Source organism: Chionomys nivalis, chromosome 8, assembly GCF_950005125.1.
Source record: "Chionomys nivalis chromosome 8, mChiNiv1.1, whole genome shotgun sequence".
Taxonomy (NCBI): domain Eukaryota; kingdom Metazoa; phylum Chordata; class Mammalia; order Rodentia; family Cricetidae; genus Chionomys; species Chionomys nivalis.
In genome coordinates, this window is record NC_080093.1 from 65492123 (window position 1) to 65509558 (window position 17436).

Sequence of the window (17436 nt, forward strand, 5' to 3'; positions counted from 1 at the left end):
GAATAAAACCGGGGTTCTCCTTTAAGGGGATATTCCTAATGGTCCAAAGGCCTTCTACTAGGACCTTACCTCCATGTTTCCACAAATTCCTAAGAGCACTATGTGGGAACAAGAATTTAACACATGGGGCTGGAGAGATGACTCAGTGGTTAAGAGCATTGCCTGCTCTTCCAAAGGTCCTGAGTTCAATTTCCGGCAACCACATGGTGGCTCACAACCATCTGTAAGGAGGTCTGGTGCCCTCTTCTGGCCTGCAGTCATGCACACAGACAGAATATTGTATACATAATAAATAAATATTTTTAAAAAAATTTTTAAAGAAGAATTTAACACATGGACTTTAGGGGGCATTTAAGATTCAGAACGTGCAGGTCAAGTCTTGTGTGAGTCACATTGAGCAGGTGTCAGTGAAATGGCTGACTAGGTAAAGGTGCTTGACATCAAGTCCAACAGCCTGGCTTCAAGCTCTGGGACCACATAGTGAGGAAGAGAACCTGACTCTTGAAAGTTGTCCTTTGACCTTCACATGTATTCCATGGCATGCATGCATGTGTGTGTGTGTGCACGCACATGTGTGTACATCATGCATACTTAAATAAGTAATAAGTAAATGGAAAAGTTATTGGCAAAAACAAGATTAGATTATCTAGATTTTCTCTTAGAAACTTCAATTTTGTGTTTTGTTTTTAGCTGTATTATTTAGGTTTTGTGACAAGTATAATCTGTGTTTTGTTTTGGTTTTTTCCAAGACAGGGTTTCTCTGTGTAACAGTTCTGGCTGTTCTGGAACTCAATTTGTAGACCAGGTTGGCCTCAAAATTACAGAGATCCGCAGTTCTGCCTGCCTCTGCCTCCTGGGCGCTGTAATTAAAGGCATGTGCCATCATCTCAGGCAGAGTTTTTCAGCAGGACTGCGTCAGCTCTGCTCTGCCAGTTGCTTCCCAAAAAACCGCCCAGAGACTGATTAATGATAAGTCTTATTATTAATAAGCCAGTAACTCTTGCAACTAACTAGCTCTTACAACTTAAATTAACCCACATTTCTTACCCACCCTCTGCCATGTGGTGGTACCTGCCCATTGCCTACTGCCACTTTGGGGACCTGCGGCATGGTCTCGGGACCTGCTACCAGCTGCAGACACTTGGGGATCCGCAGCATTTTTACTTAGTTTGTTACAGTACCTTCTTTCAGCATAGCATGTTCGTCTCCTGCTTTTTCTGCATCAAGCTGGCAACTCTTATGACTCCATCCTTCTTCCCTGTGTTCTCTCTGCCTCGAAAATCCTGCCTAGATATTGACCAAACAGCTTTTTTTTTTTATTAACAACGAGAGCATCACATTTTCACAGTGTACAGAAGGATTGTTCCACAGCAAACTACCACCTGGCATATCTTGTTTTTTTTTTTTTTTGGTAAGATTTATTTATTATGTACTTATTATTATTTATCATATATACAGTGTTCTGCCTGTAGGTTTGCCTACACGCCACAAGAGGGCATCGGATCTCTTTGTAGATGGTTGTGAACCACCATGTGGTTGCTGGGTATTGAACTCATAACTTCTGGAAGAGCAGTCAATGCTCTTGACCTCTGAGCCATCTCTCCAGCCCCCTTGTTTTTTTAATGCACGTGAATGTCTGGTTGTTCTAGTCCATCTGGTAAGGCTATCTTTGACCTGTTTTACTGACTTTGCTCTTTCACTATTGATCATTTTCTACACTTATTTGTGTCTGTTTCTGGGCTCTGAATTTTGTTCTACGTACCTGTTCTTTGACTAATACTGTGCTATGCAGATCACTGTAGCATCATAGTTGAGTCCAGAGGTTGGGCAACGTCCGTACTTCAGCATTGTTCGGTCCTTCAATACTGTTGTGCTTAGTCTAGTTGTTTTACTTCTCTCACATAAACTGTAGGATTCACTAGTTAATATCTGAAAAATAACTTTCTGGGCAATTAAAAATGGCTTGTATTGAATCTATAGTTACAGTAATTTGGGAAGAACTAATATCTTGATGAGCCTGAGTTTCCGTGAACATACAATATATCTCTGCTTAATTCACGTTTTTTTGTTTATCAGTGTTTTGCAGTTTTTCTCAACCAGATCTAGTGTATATTTTGTTAGATTTGCACCTGCTTCATTTTGAGTGTTATTAATATAAATAGCATTATTATTATTATTGTTTTAAATATCAAATCTCACTTGTTCCTGGGTGATTTACAAGAGACTGACCTTCGCACATCAGCTGCGTTTCCTGCACCCTCGTAGCTTCACATATCTTCCTGAGAGTTCGTGTTATTAATTCCTTTAATCTACATGGCTTGTGCTGTGTGGCCTTTCCTGAGGAGACACGAACAGATACCTATTCACACCAGAACCCCAGCAACAGACAAAAGAAGAGTCTACTAGAGTCTAGCTCGATGAATCAATGAGTTCACGGGGGCCACTTAAAGGAATGTGGAGGCCTCTTGGGGCAGCTGCATCACCCACAAACTCCACCCCCAACATGGGTGGTGACTCTTGGAAGCTCTGTCTCTAGAGTTCCCTGGGCAACAGCTCAAACAAAGAAATCTTATCTCTCCTTATTTGTCTACTGCTTTTAGAAGCTTTGGAGGGGGTCCTTGTGAATCTAAGATTTGGGATTTTGTGATCCTCCTGAGTCCTAGCTTCCTTCCTTCCAAGGAGGAAATGTTACAATCGGGAAGAAGTAGCTACACAATAATCTCATCTATAAACAAATCCGTTCCTTCTAGTCAGGGCACCTTTCCTTTTATCTGACTGCATTAGCTAGGATTTCTAGTACAAGGCATAACAGAACACTTAAAAATTATTTTATGTGTATGAATGTTTTGCCTACATGTATGTTTGTGTATCATGCACACACTTGATGCCTGCTGAGGAGGGAAGAGGGAAGACTGGAGTTACACATGGTTGTGAGCCTCCATGTGGGGCCTGAGAACTGAAATCCCCAAAATAACAGCCAGTGCTCTTAACCAAGTCATCTCTCCAGGCCCATTCTTTCTCTTATTGAGTTTGTAATTTGAACACTTTCCTCCCTCCAGACTCTCCCAGCTACCCTTCCCCCTCTCTTTAAATTCATAGCCTCCTTTAAAAATATTATTGAATGCATATGTGTGTGCTTATATACATATATATTCCTGAATATAACCTGCTCCATCCATATAATGCTGTTTTCAGGGTTGTTTGGTACCGGACAACTAATTGGTGTGCTCTTCCCTAACGAAAGTCACCTCTCCCGTGCCCAGCTGTCCCCAGTCACCTATGGCTTTGTGGAGGGTGGAGGCCTTATGGGATCGTATCTGTCCAGGTTGGCGTCTTCACTGATGTCGTCCTTTTTATCTTACATTTGGGCTGTCATGTTGATGAGGCTTTATGGGTGTAGCTTTTGATGGAGAGAGCAAACTCCTTGATTCTCTGGCTCCTGCCATCTTTCCACCCCCTCTTCGGCAATGTTACTGAAGTCTTAGGAGTGGAAGTGTTTTGCCGATCTACCCACTGGGGCTGTGCTTCACAGCTCTGCACTTTTATCAGCTGGGGTTTTCTCTGGGGGTCTCTGTCTGTTGCAAAGCTTCTTTGATGACGGACGAAGACTACACTTATCTGCAGGTATAAGGGTAAATGTTTACAGATTGTTGTTAGAATGGCGGTTTAATAAATTAGTGGTCATATCTGTCCTCCAATAACCATGACCACCACTAGCACTGAGTAGGTAGCTGGGTTTCTGGTACCAGGAATGGTATCTCTCTTATTTTTTTAATATTTATTTATTTATTATGTATACAATTTTCTGTCTGTGTGTATGCCTGCAGGCCAGAAGAGGGCACCAGACCTCATTACAGATGGTTGTGAGCCACCATGTGGTTGCCAGGAATTGAACTCAGGACCTTTGGAAGAGCAGGTAATGCTCCTAACCTCTGAGCCATCTCTCCAGCCCCGGTATCTCTTATTGAGTAAGTCTTAAGTCCAGTGAGGGAGTCACTGGTTACCTCCAAGGCATGTGTGGCATTACTGCACCCTTAGGGTTATCATACCACGCTGGTGTTGTTGTGGTTCACAGGTGTAAAAACCTTTGGAAACTCGCATGATGTCTTCTTGTCCTGTGAAAGCTAGTACTCAGGGGAGGGAGCACTGAGATCAGTTCCAGCTCAGGGATCTCTGGGCCCTGTTCCTAAAGTCCATGGTGTCTTCAGCAATAGGGATTTACCTTTTACCTCTGCAGGGTAACCAAGGCCACAGCAATAGGCTGTATGTTTTGGGAATCTCTTGGACAGCCCTGGTCAACAACTCAAAGAAGGGCTTCTCGTGTCTGATAATGGGGTTTTTGTTAGGTGGTTTTGGGCTCTTGGAGGGAGCACCATCAGCCAAGATGAGAAATGTTCATTAAAATTATATGTGTATTTATACATGGAGTCATGTGTAATAGAGTTTTCTGTAAATATTATTAATAGTATGGTTCCTTGTGGCCCCTTCACCCACCCCTCCTTTATTTCCATCTTCCACCCTTCCCTAAGGAACCCCTTCTTTCCCCATCTACTCCTTCAGACCATTTGTATTGAGTGACTCCCTTTTACCCTCCTCCACCTTCTTCTTTATTACCCTCCTTCCCTCCCTAAGGAGTCCTCCCTTTTCCTATTTCATTGCTCAGATCACTTGTTCCCTGTATTCCCCTTTCTGTTGTTCCCCAAGCCTCCTATCCTGACAATGGTCCCATTTTACTTTCCTGATTTCTGTAGTTACTACAGGCTATATTTTCACATATGAAGATTTGGAGCTAGGAGCCTCCAATGAGAGAGAAGATGTGAAGTTTGTCTTTCCGGGTTACCTCTCTAGTCCCACTTTTAAAAAGTAATTGAAAGACAAAATTTGAACTTGTTTGGTCCCAAGAATCTGACAGCCGTCTGAGATCTTATCTGAATGAATCTTATACACATTTTTCCAAGTTTAACTCAAATATTCTCGATGTGATTACTGTCCTTAGACCTGTGGAAGAGAGTTCAGGTCTTAGGCTGCCTCAGACCAGAAACAAACACATAATAATTCTATTCACTGGGCGTCACTGCTTCACGACAGCACATCATGACCTGGAACCTAAATATCATTCTCCCAACTAACACCTTTCAAGTCGCCACCCGCCTTGTCACCAAAGAGTGACACAAAAGGAGGCTGCATCCAAACACAGAGAACACCAGGAAAAGTTGGGATCGGAGACACTACACCAGAAGATAGGGAGATTTTCTCAGCTAGAAGACGAATTACAAACCCGTGGAGCCCTTCCTCTTGGATGTCAAGAGCGTAACAGATTCTTGTGTAACCAGTGATTATTCCCCGTGGCACCGAGCTGATCTGGCCTGGCCGCTCTTTGTGTTTTGTTGGGCAGCCCCAGAGGCTTACAAGAATTGGCATGGCTTTGGAGCAGTTTCATAAGAGGGCTGAGCAATAGCTTGCAGTATTAATAGCTTGCACCACTCTCTCTTAAATTTGAGTAGCTGTAGAGGCCTAGTGCTAACGAATTCCGTACATTCACTTATGGACACTGAATGCCAAGTCTGTGAACGGTTCTGTCTCTCTCTCTCTCATCATAAAAACACAACATTTAGTTAAAATTTCAAAAGTGACATGTAAAGATTTAGTTTTGTGTAAATAATTTATAACTTTAAATGCTCTAGAAAAACTAACACTTTTTATTATTTAAAATTTGATGTGTATTTGTTTGAGTGTATGTACAGTGCACCATATATATGCAGGGGCCTGAAGAGGTCAGAAGAGGACATGGGATTTTCTGGAGCTGATATTAGAGGGGTTGTTAAGCTGTCCTGATGCACATGTTAGAAACCAGACCCTGGTTCTCCGTTAGGGCAACAGATGCTCATAACTGCTGAGCCTCCAGCTCCAGCCCCCAACTACATTTTAAATTACATTTAAAAATAATTCCTGAACCACGGGCGCATGGAATGATTATATTACAAATAAAAAATGTAGCAGTCGAACTTGGAATACAAAAGCTAGAAAGAACAAGCCCATTGATAGGGCTTATAAGTCATTTGCTAGCTCTAGTCCAGAGCGCAAACCCTCAGAGGGGACCTGCAGAGAGAGTGGAGGCCTCTGGCGTCCTCTGCAGAAATGACCGGTGACCCTAACTGAGGTCCTGAGATGGTGCAGGAATTGGACACCAAAATTTTTTAGAAGCCAAGTGAATAGGACAATGGCTGAGGAGTGAGAGGTGGATCTCGAGAGAAATGACATAAAAGCCTCAAAGCAAGGAAGCAATTAACCCTGAACACAAGTGCGCTGCCTGCTCCTGCTGAACCCCGCTGGACATGAACAAGGAAGCAGGAGGGCTGCCTGTCAAGAGCCATTCGAAATGCCAGCAGGATGTTCTGCCCTTTGCCTAGAATGTGCAAGGCTTTCCTGGAAAGGAGCAGCAGGATGCTGCGGGGGTTCATTCAGACTCGGCTTCTTCATCCCCTAGCCTACCAGTCAGAGATGCTGGGGCCAGTTTGTTCTGAAACGTTTGTCCTTCTGGAGATTGTTCTGACTGCTGAGGCCCAGTAGAAATTCCATAGTAAAATGAAAAGAAAGGAAAAGAAGAATCAGTGGGAACAAGATAAACATCCCTTAACTGAGGGTCAACTGAGCTAGGAAGCGTGCTAGCCCAGACACACCAGGCCCACACTAAAGTGACTTCTGAGAACATAGAAGCTAACAATCTAAGCCCTCTTAACATAGCGTTCAAAACATAAAGCTCATGCCTTTTTTTTTTTTTTAAACCTTTCCCCCTTTTCTTTTTCTTTAGGTTCTATGAACTCAGACTGCCTTGGAACTTGCTTTGCACTTCAGGCTGGCCTATAATCTTCCCACCTCTTCCTTCCCAGCAGGATTTCAGGCATGCGCCGATACACCTGGCTATATCTGGCAACCTTTCACATTAATACACTTCAACCTGAGCAATTCCCAAGGACTTCCTGCCCACCGGGCAAGTGAAGGTATTATAAAACACATTTGGAAATGAGCATTATCCATCAATAAGCATATTTTTAGCTTTTGTGCACTTAGGGAAAGCCATTGGCCGGGAAAGACAGTATTGTTCCGTAAAGGAGTTGTAGATTGATCGCACTAGGGCTGACCGCTAGGCTGGATGAACGCCGTGACTCCTAGCAAAAACCCCTAGCATCTGCCGCTACTTTATCGTTAGTTTGCATCTCCAAAGGGGGAAACGTCACTAAGAGAAATGGCTGGATTTTAAAACCTGAACCTGTGGCGTCACATGCTAGCAGCCCCTTCCTCACAGTTCTCTTGATAAGAGGGGACCATCCGGCCAGCAAGTCCACAGAGCCTCCCATCTGGGGATGGGAGTATGGTGAGTGGATGACCCCTGATTGGTTGCACAGACCTAGGAAAGCGGTAGGTATTCGGCTTCCCAGAGGCCCTTGGGGCAGAAGTGAAGAATGTAGAGAAGGTAGAAGATACCTGCTCCCGTTTCTTTTCCTTAGGCAGGCCTGGTTTCAGGGAGCCCTAGGACTTACTGAGTCTTGCTGGATGACAGTGGGACAGAAAGGGAAAAGGTGTCTTTGGGATGTGAGAACCCTCCTCAGGCTTTAGTGTGGTGGGGTTCCCAAGGAGGCTTCAAAGCAGACAGATTCCCAGGCTCTGGGCCAACAAGAGAACTCATGGCTCTAGAATGAGTCTTTTCTGTTTATTTGTTTTTCGAGACAGAGTTTCTCTGTAGCTTTGGAGCCTGCCCTGGAACTAGTTCTTGTTGACCAGGCTGGCCTCGAACTCACAGAGATCCACCTATCTTTGCCTCTCAAGTGCTGGGATTAAAGGTGTGAGCCACCTCCATCTGACTTGGAGTGAGCCTTTTAATAGAAGCATTCTTGGTTCTTCCACTCTTGCTAAAGGCTTCGTGGGACTCTCCACTGTACCGCGGATAGACTACCAGGTCTTCCACCTCGAGCCTTCTCCTGCACTTCAACTCAAATTTCCAAAGCCCGCTGGACCTCCTGCAGGGTGATCAGGAGAGACTGGGAGAACCATCCCACAGCCTGCGCTTCTAAGACACTTGTCACTGCTCTAAAGCACAGAGAAAAATGGGCCACAAGGACAGCATCAGGATAAAAGTGGTCATTTAAGGGAAGAGAAGCCAGTGAAGAGGAGGTCTCAGGCACAGAGCGAGGCTTCAGGGAAAGCCATCTGAAACCACAGTAGTTGGGATCGATAGAGCGAGCTACCAATTGAGGGTAAAAGGAGGACTTTTGAGTTTAAACCCACCTAGAAAAGTGAAAGCAGACAAGCAGGGATTAAGGAATAAGGAGCAGGCTATAAGGATGAGGATCTACCACGGCAACCATGGTCCATTTCCAGACCTGCAGAGCGGTGGCTCATGGGAATTTAGTGAGTTAGCTTTAGGAAACAGGGCTGAGGTCAGACTGCAATCAAATTCACAATACTCCTGTCTCAGAGTCCTGAGTGCTAGGACTAAGGTCATGTCTCAGCACGCTGAGCTGGGAAATTCAGTTCCTAAGGATGGGGAGATAAGAACATGTTTGTAGATTAAAGGGGGAGCCAGTAGGATTACAAACAAATCCAAGAGTGAATACAGCCCAGCCTCCAGGGGGAGGGGTTTTTTGGTTTGGTATTCTACCCAGACAATCTGACTGACTAACCTTTTCAGAGAAATCCAACATAGAAGCATTTATCCAATAAAAGGGTTGGGTAACTCTCCCCTAAAGGGAACTATTTTAGACTTTGTAGCAAGAGTCAATGTTAAGGATATTGTGTATACTTACATACTGTTTTAAACACATAAACCTATTTTTATTTGAGGATATGTTGTGCATTTTAATATTCATTTGCAACAAAGAAACCTATTAACTTATAGGTTGTGACAAAAATAGGCAGCGTAAACAGGAGGTGCATTGACTTGGCCCAAGTCATATCTCTGTTGTGGAATATTATTATAAGATATGTTACATTTGTTTATGCTATGAACCATTTGTTTAATGATACAAAGACGAATTGCATTCTTTTATGTTGCATTTGTTTAACTCTGTGAAGTTGTGTTACTTTGCCTGTCTCAAACACCTGATTGGTCTAATAAAGAGCTGAGCGGCCAATAGCGAGGCAGGAGAAAGAACAGGTGGGGCTCGCAGGCAGAGAGGATAAACAAAAAGAAAAGAACTTGAGGGGAGGAGCAAGAAAAAGGGAGAGGAGGACACAGGGGTCAGTCACTCAGTCACCCAGTCAGCCATGGAGAAAGAAAGGTATACAGAAATAGAGAAAGCTAAAAGCCCAGAGGCAAAAGGTAGTTGGGATAATTTAAGAAAAGCTGGCTAGAAATAAGCCAAGCTAAGGCTGGGCATTCATAAGAAAGAGTAAGCCTGCCTGTGATTTATTTGGGAGCTGGGTGGCGGGCACCCCAAAAGAATAAAGAGTAAAACAAAACAAACTAAAAAAAACCAACCAACAACATATCTCACTCACTCAGTTTAAACCAGGCACCTGGGTTCTCAGACTAGAGACTTTTGGGAATTTCTTTTTTCTTCTGTTCCTCCCCTTCACTCTTGTATGTAGTCTGGCCTCATACTCATGGCAATCCTCCTGCTTCAGCCTTTCCAGTGCTGGGATTACAGGTTTGCATCCCAGCTCCCACTTATTGCTTTCTAAGTCATGCCCATGATTAATTACAGCTTTGTCAGTTATTCATATTTATTTCTACTTGTTTTGCTTTGTATAGTTCCCAGTTATGATTTTAGGGATAATAAGGCTCATGGCTGTTGGATCTTCTTGGTGAACTCCTCCTTTTTATGAGATATTCTTTAAAATTAGTTTTGTTTTTAACTCAGTTTTGCTTGATATTAAGTTATTATTTTTTTATAGCATTTGCAGTCTTTTTCCATATATTCTAACTTGCTTTTCTTGTTTTAGGCATTCCATGTACCTAGGATTTAAAATTTTCCTTTACTTCATCTGAATAAGATTAAGAAGATTTATTTATTATGTGCATGAGCTTTGCTTGCAGCTATGTGTCTGAAGCCTGTGAAAGGAGGATGCGAGAGCACTGGATCCCCTGGAGCTGGTGTACAAGTGATTGTGAGCTGCCATGTGGATGCTGGAAACCAAACCTGAGTCCTCTGCAAGAGCAACAAACGCTCTTAACTACTAACCCATCTCTCTGGCCTCCTCATCTAAACACCTCTTTTATTTTTCCCAAGACAAGATTTCTCTGTGTAGCTCTGACTGTCCTGGAACTCGCTCTCTAGACCAGGCTAGCCTTGAACTCCCAAGAAAGGTGTGTACCACTACAACAGGCTATCTGAACACCTTTTAATAAGTAAGTTCAACCCACTTGCATCTATAAATAGGACCTTGTGTGCTATTATTCCCATTTTATTATATTTTTTTTCCATTTACCATGTTTTCCCTCCTCCCTTTTCCCCGCACAGTGCTGGGGATGGAGTCCAGAGCCTTGCATATACCAAACGTTCTACCACTGAGCTACATCCTCAGTCCTACCATGATTTTGTTTTTAAGGAAGTTGCAACAGTTGGACTTTTACTGTGAGTTATCTGTACAGATAACTGCAATTCACACACCCTGTAATTAGCACTTGGCTTTTTATCATGGCCTCCTCGGGATAGCTCTTGGTGACCACCCCCTTAAAAGGTCTTCCGGTTCAAGAGTCAAGCATGGCATATAGTCTATTTGTACCAAACCCAGGAGGTAACAGTTTGGCGTTTCCTTGTGTCCTTTTCAGAACCTTTGCTTTTTTAACTGCAGCCTTTCTGTCACCTTGTTTATCTACACCTTTATTGGAGATCAAAATCCAGTGTCTCATGTGTGCTAAGCAAATGCTACCACTTAGCCACAGGGCTCAGGTCTTCCTCACTGTCTCCCAAATCCACACACCCACATTTATTTACTTAATTTTGCAGCCTTTGTTCTTAGCTTGAACAGATCTGAATCTCTTCTGCGAAGAATGATTAGGTAAGAAAGGACAGTTAGTAGTGGCATTTTACTGGGAAGTCTCTGAAGAGGAACCGCCTCAGTGACTAGTAGGAGAGCCTTCAGCAGGTTCCCCTCAAATCCTGCTATGGTCATAAACCAACACACACACTATTTAAACTCTCTATGCTCCAGTCTCTTTATCAGTATAGGATACATGAGCAGCCCCTCATGGATTGCTGTTAGCAGGTGTCAAGACTAGATGGAGCTGGGCACGGGCATGGTGACGCATGCCTTTCATCCCAACATTCGGGAGACAGAGTTCTCGAGGCCAGCCTGGTCGACATTAGTGAATTCTAGGACAGCCAGAACCACACAGTATGACCCTGTCTTCAAAAACAACAACAAAAACCAACCAAACAAAAGGCTGTAGAATGACAGTTGGGATGTGCTTGCTAGTATTTCAAAGAACTTCTCCTTCTTCATAGGACTGAAATTGGCACTCTTCTGCTTGATATTTTTGTGGATACACATGAATAAAAACAGCAAAGGGGCACTGAGATAGATGGGCACACCTTTTAAAAAAGGGACTATTTATCTGTGTAATGGTAGTTCAGAAACCATACCTTGGATGTAGCAGTCACAAAAACACATTTCTGAGTGAAAACTTTTACAATGTCTAGGTTTTTGAAACTAGTGTAGGAATCAGGAACACACAAGCTGAAATCTCTATGGCTCTGTACTGTGGTGTGTCCCTGAGTAACAAGTGCAGGATTATAAACTTACAGACCTATTGCTTTAACACACAGGCGTACACATCCCCTGGGTGATATCTGTGCTGGGAGAAGGTGCTCAAAAGCAGAGGCCTCTCTCCTCAAGAGCTGCTTACACTGTCATGAAAAAAGAACAAAGAGTCCTCTAGAGAACAATTTTTTTAGCATCATGAACTTAAACTTGGTCTCTATTTCAGGACCTCTTCTCTGAAAACAAACAAAACTGTCTTACCCGAGAAGAGAGCTATTGACATGGTGGACACAGGTGTTGTGTCTGCCTTTCAGGATGACTACACTTGTTCTTCCTCTGTGTGACAATTGAACTTTATCCGAGCAGCAAGATTGTCTAGTTCACTTAGAGCTTCATCTTTTCATTCCCCATAGAACACTTATTTGTAACAGTGAACATGATCTGATACATACTCTTAAGATGGGACTTTCACTTTATGACAGATCAGCAAAAATACCTCACAGGGTATTTCTTTAAAAAAACAAAGCAGTATAATGATGATGTCTAATGATCTCACACAGCCATCTTCAGAGCTGACATCACGGCTACAGGTCAAGGGCCTCTGGCAAGTGACCGATCCATCATTCTACTGAAATGTTCGTTTTTTATCAGTTAAACTTGAAATAAATCAAGAGCAAAATAAAACAAGGAGAAACCCCAAGATCTGTTGAACAATGACTGTGCTTGGTCATGGGAAGAAGACTGAATTTGAGTCAGTCTATCTGAATTCTGAGAAAGCAACCTTAGTTAAGAGTCCTTCACTTTAAATCGACAATGCTACCTTTATGGTTGTCTACAGCCTTTCTAGGGTTAATCTTCCACGATCAAGTCTCTGACATTGATTCCTTAATTGATTTTCATGGGGTAAAGTGAAATCGCTAACAATGCAAACTCGGCAACCAGTTCCACCTGTACACACCAGGTCGCATCTTTATCTCCTGTGTCCATGTGATCACAGTCCTTACATTAACAAAAAGCTTTAGGTTCCCTAGCAGATACAAACTCAAAGCACATAGTTTCATGACAGATTACAAAGCCAGGGGAATCAGAAGAAAAATCATAACAGAAGAAATATGAGTAGGCCCCAAGACATGTTCTTTGGTGAAACAATACAAGTAACAGAGGAAGGCAAGTTCGTATGTTAATTATACTAATTGCTAATGCCTATTAACTATTCTTGGTGAACATGTGTAAAAGATATATACAAAATTAACTTCATGGACACATTTAAAGTCTAGATATGTAATTGAGTGTTTCTGGTACTGGGAGTTGGAACATGGTATTTATCACACGCCCATGTGTTTCTCATTCTAGAGAAGGCAAGACTCTGTTTACCCATACTGACTCCCATTGCATTATCTGTCAGTCCACATAATCACAGAAATTAAAGATGCCTGAGCCCTGTCAGGGCACTGGATCCATCCCTTGCTTTTCTTATCAGACCAATCTTTCTGTTCTGAAAGACTGGCTGAGGGGCTTTCATCATTTTCCCATTTGAAAGTCAAGTAGACTTTATCTCTTTGGATTCAAGGTCTAAGTTTGTCCCGTTTCTTCCTAATGTTTTAATGGAATTTCTATCTCAACTGTATTTATACAACCTTGCATATTTAACTATGATTTGCATTGTGGAAATTAATTTAGCTCAATAAACATGACTGTGCAAAGCAAAATTACTTAGAAAACGTTAGGTTTTCTTAATAAACATTTTCCTTGTGCAAAAGCACTGGAACACTTTGTTTAGCAGCAGGCATTATTTTCAGCGCCTGCAGGAGCCTTGGGGCATTTCCCACATCTAACCAGTGGTGTTTCCTCACCTACTTCCACTTCTCTCTCCAGGACTCAGGATCTGCAGCTAGAGGGTCTTCTCCTAACTAAAAATTCCTGACACCCATCGATGGCTTCACCAGCTGGATATTAGATTAGACACTGCCTGTTTGTCATTTGCATTGTAAAATATAGATCTCGATCTTCACAAATATAAAATTATTTAATATACTATATAAATGACTATGTACATTTATACTGAATGTGCCTTTTCAGACTATCTAGCCTCCTGTTCTCCATTCCTTATGAGACTGTGATATTATTTCCTTTTGGGGGTAAAATATTTCTCTTGACAATCACTAAAACAAAAATCTAATTTCTCAATTAATTACTATTTAGGATAAAGTCCAATAACGAAATTTGAGGGGAAAAATAATTAAAAGACAGAAATAAATCATACTATTAAAAATTATATTGATGATCCAATGAATATTATAACTGAATATTTTCATATGATTAAGCCAAATTATTTAAACTTTATAGTTGAAAACTAATACAGGGACATGTTTCTAAATGACCTGTCAAAGGCATCATGTAATGCATATTTTATATAGATCAATTATAGCAGCCAAACATACTGCTTTTATTGGTTAAAATAATATTTTGGGCTTTTGTTGTTGTAGTCAACTATATGGCCTACAAGTTACATATTTATTTCCTAATCTTTCTTTGATATTAGAATTGGGAGTTCTTGATTTCCCAAATAAATTTTATCCGTTTCTACCTTGTTTGGCAACTTACCACAGAATCTATACAGTATTGAGTAAAAACTGCCCACTGTAACAGATGCTCCTCTGGCTCATGCCACAGCACAGAGATTTGGTAGGAATATAAAGTGATCATTTCTGTCAGCAACACCAATATTAGAAATGTGTTCATCTTTGCAGATGCTGGTACAGTGAAAGTTTTGTGTACTCAGAAACTAGGAGGAGAAGTAGAAATGTGTGCAGAAGCTTAGAGATAGTTTGAGAGTAGACTGGAAAGAGAACGGAACAAAAGCCAGGCCTGAAAACCAGGACAAGGGGCTTCATATAAAACACTGCAGGCTCTGCCGGATAAGGCACAACAGCTGGAAATGGTGTCATTGACACCAGAGAGGGGCCCGGTCCTACAGGCGTCAGTATTCTGCATCAATGTGCTTTGCAATGGTGTTCAGCTGGATGTTGGAGGTTCCTTCATATATTGTACCTTAAACAAAGGGGAGAAAAAAAGGACAATTAGGAATTCACCTACAACTGAAAAGACCCTTAAAAGACGTGAGTGCTAAAGATACCTGCCCTGCATGTGCCGTAAGTAACAGGATTCAGTGTCCAAAGTAATTCTGACTAAGGTAACAATTTTCCATTTGATCTGTAGAGGACTAGAATCAGCTTTGAACAGCTGAGGATTTAGTTCTCAGAGCATCAGGAGATAAGCCCAGCTGCTTCTCAGGACCTAGCAGCTGGCTTTCAGAACTGCTATTTACTCTCCTCCCTGCTGGCAGAGCACTGGAGCACTCGGGAATGATGAGGCAGCTGCCTTCTGAAACCAGAAGCATACTTCAAAGAACATTATCAGACTACAGGAACGGCAAATACCGACAGTTTTAGCAATAGAAAAACGAAAACAATGGACTTTGTCACAGATTTCTCAAAAGGTCCACTGGGGCAATTTGGGAGTCAAGTCAATGTTTTTAGAAATATAAATTCATTTTTCTGATAGGATGAAGAAGGAAGAAATCCAGCCACACAAAAAGTCAATAAATATACCACGGAGATTAAAAATGCTTTTACCTAAGTACTAGTAATACAAAATTGACACATACTATAGCCCAAACACCCACAGTGGCAAAAAAACAAAAGAACAAAAACAAAACAAACAAACAAAAAAAACCCACCAAAAAACCAAAACCATCAAAAGTCTACTTACCAATCTTTGCATCTCGGAAGTATTTCTCCACAGGGTAATCTTTGGTGTAGCCGACTCCTCCCATCCACTCAATGCACTTACTTGTTGTTAGTCCAGCAATCTAGCAAAGGCAAGTAGCAAATTACAGACAGGAAGTCCACACACCAGTGCGTGATGAGCCTGTGAGTGACCATTTCGGGAGCACAGATTCGCAGTGACAAGTGGAAGGGCTGCGGTTATTACGTGAGTCTCCACACCATTTCTCTAAGATACCCTACTGAGTCACAGAACTTTCCTTTCTTTGAAAAAGAAATCTGACTTGTTCATATGCACATGCTTGCTAACAGGGCATCACTTATCAGCAAACATTTATTGAGGGAAGGAGTAGCAGGGCACTGCCCCTTTGGTCCTTGTGTTTGTAACACAGACGTTAAACCAATTGGCATAGAAATTTAAAAGCTGCAGAGAGTAGAGGAGCTTGTCAGAATAACTGTTGTGGTTTAGATGGTAAGCAGAGGAAACAGCCTGGCTGAGACCCTCAACACCAGGTAGGGGCATTACAAGTTGAGGAACGACATGCACAAGGCCCCATGAGAGCAGGGGCCCATTGTTCTCAGGGACCAGAGACTTGGGTCAGGGTGAGAGGGGAGGAGAGACTAGAAGGGCACACAGGCCTTGGAGGAAGGCAAGCAGTTTGACCACTGTAACGGCTCCTCAAGGATGTCCAGATAGAGTCTAACCCCTAGAAACCAGATGTGCTTGCTATCTTACATGACAACAGAGGGGCTTGCAGCTGGGACCAAGGTATGGCTGTCTAGAGGCTCCAGGGGAAATGCTCAGCCTTTCTGCTAACAGCTTCATTTGATATCTGCAAGGCCTGTTTTACACTTCTGACTTCCCAAAATGGCAGCTGATAAAACTGCTTATTTCAGGACACTAGTTTTTGGGAAATTTGCTTGCTATATAGCACTGTGAGAAATTAATCTGAATATTGTTCCATTTATTGTGAGAAGTCACATCATGGATACCAAAAAGACATCAAGATTGGACTAGGGACAGCAGTCCAGGGACCATGAGAACAGGTAGGTTACCCAAGAGTTAGGTTAAGGAATGATGCAGCCTGGATAGATAGGTGGCAGCGGCAGAGAGAGAGAGAGAGAGAGAGAGAGAGAGAGAGAGAGAGAGAAAGGGGTGGAGGAGGGGAGGAGGAGGGGGAAGGAGAAAGCAAGGGATGTGTGTGTGTGAGAGAGTGTGTGTCTGAAGTGCCTGGGGGTTAGGCTTTCTCTGGACATCCTCGCGACACCATTCAAATAGTCAAACTGTTCATCCCTCTCCAAGGCCAGCCTGCCCTTCCAGTTTCTTTTCCCCTCTTACCTTGACCCCAGTTCATGGCAGTCTCTCCTTTTAGGAGTTATAAGTTATAAGCATTTGTCAGCATATCCAACCTGTAGCCCATGGGCTGTATGAACCATAGGAAAGCTATGAAAGCAGCCCAACACATGTTGAGATGAGAATGTCCAAAGGTTGGACACTCCTAAATAATCCTGACTCGGTGCCAAGACTGGGAGAGACCTCTCCATGATGTGGGCCAACTCCCCTGCCATAGTTCCACGTGCACACAGAGAATGGATATGTTCGAGGAGAAGGTACGCATGTAGATCATCTTTTCCTGGTATTTGAAATCTCATGTTCCTGTCATGAACACATTTTCCATGGCACTCACTTTACTCCACCTTGAAACCATGGGCCCGAGGCCACCATTCCCAGGAGGCCTCTATGCACTTGGGGTAGTGTGTTTTAACTTGAGCTGGACATTCATGAAAACACTGAGACACCACAGAAGTAACACATCTTTCCACAGCCGAGTTACCCTTCCGCTCTTCTACTGCAGGAAGCGGAAAGTGAACAGTTTCTTCCTTGGAGGATAACCTAAGCTCAATCAATATTCCCAAGTGAGAGACTAATAAGCTCATGATTAAAAAC

At 42.6% G+C, this 17436-nt stretch overlaps 1 protein-coding gene and 1 pseudogene across 1 annotated transcript in view; both read right to left on the minus strand.

Annotated features, from left to right (window-relative positions):
• The window catches only part of LOC130879896 (motile sperm domain-containing protein 3-like), a 56498-nt pseudogene extending 56423 nt beyond the window's left edge, over window positions 1-75 (minus strand).
• Window positions 76-8944: 8869 nt separating this feature from the next.
• Window positions 8945-17436, minus strand: part of Acadsb (acyl-CoA dehydrogenase short/branched chain) — a 47567-nt gene continuing 39075 nt past the window's right edge. The window contains exons 10-11 of the mRNA XM_057778143.1: window positions 15475-15574; window positions 8945-14754 (exon numbers count right to left, since the gene is read on the minus strand). Of these exons, the coding sequence (XP_057634126.1) occupies window positions 14684-14754; window positions 15475-15574 (171 nt within the window). The 3' untranslated portion in view covers window positions 8945-14683. The remainder of the gene's footprint in view (window positions 14755-15474; window positions 15575-17436) is intronic.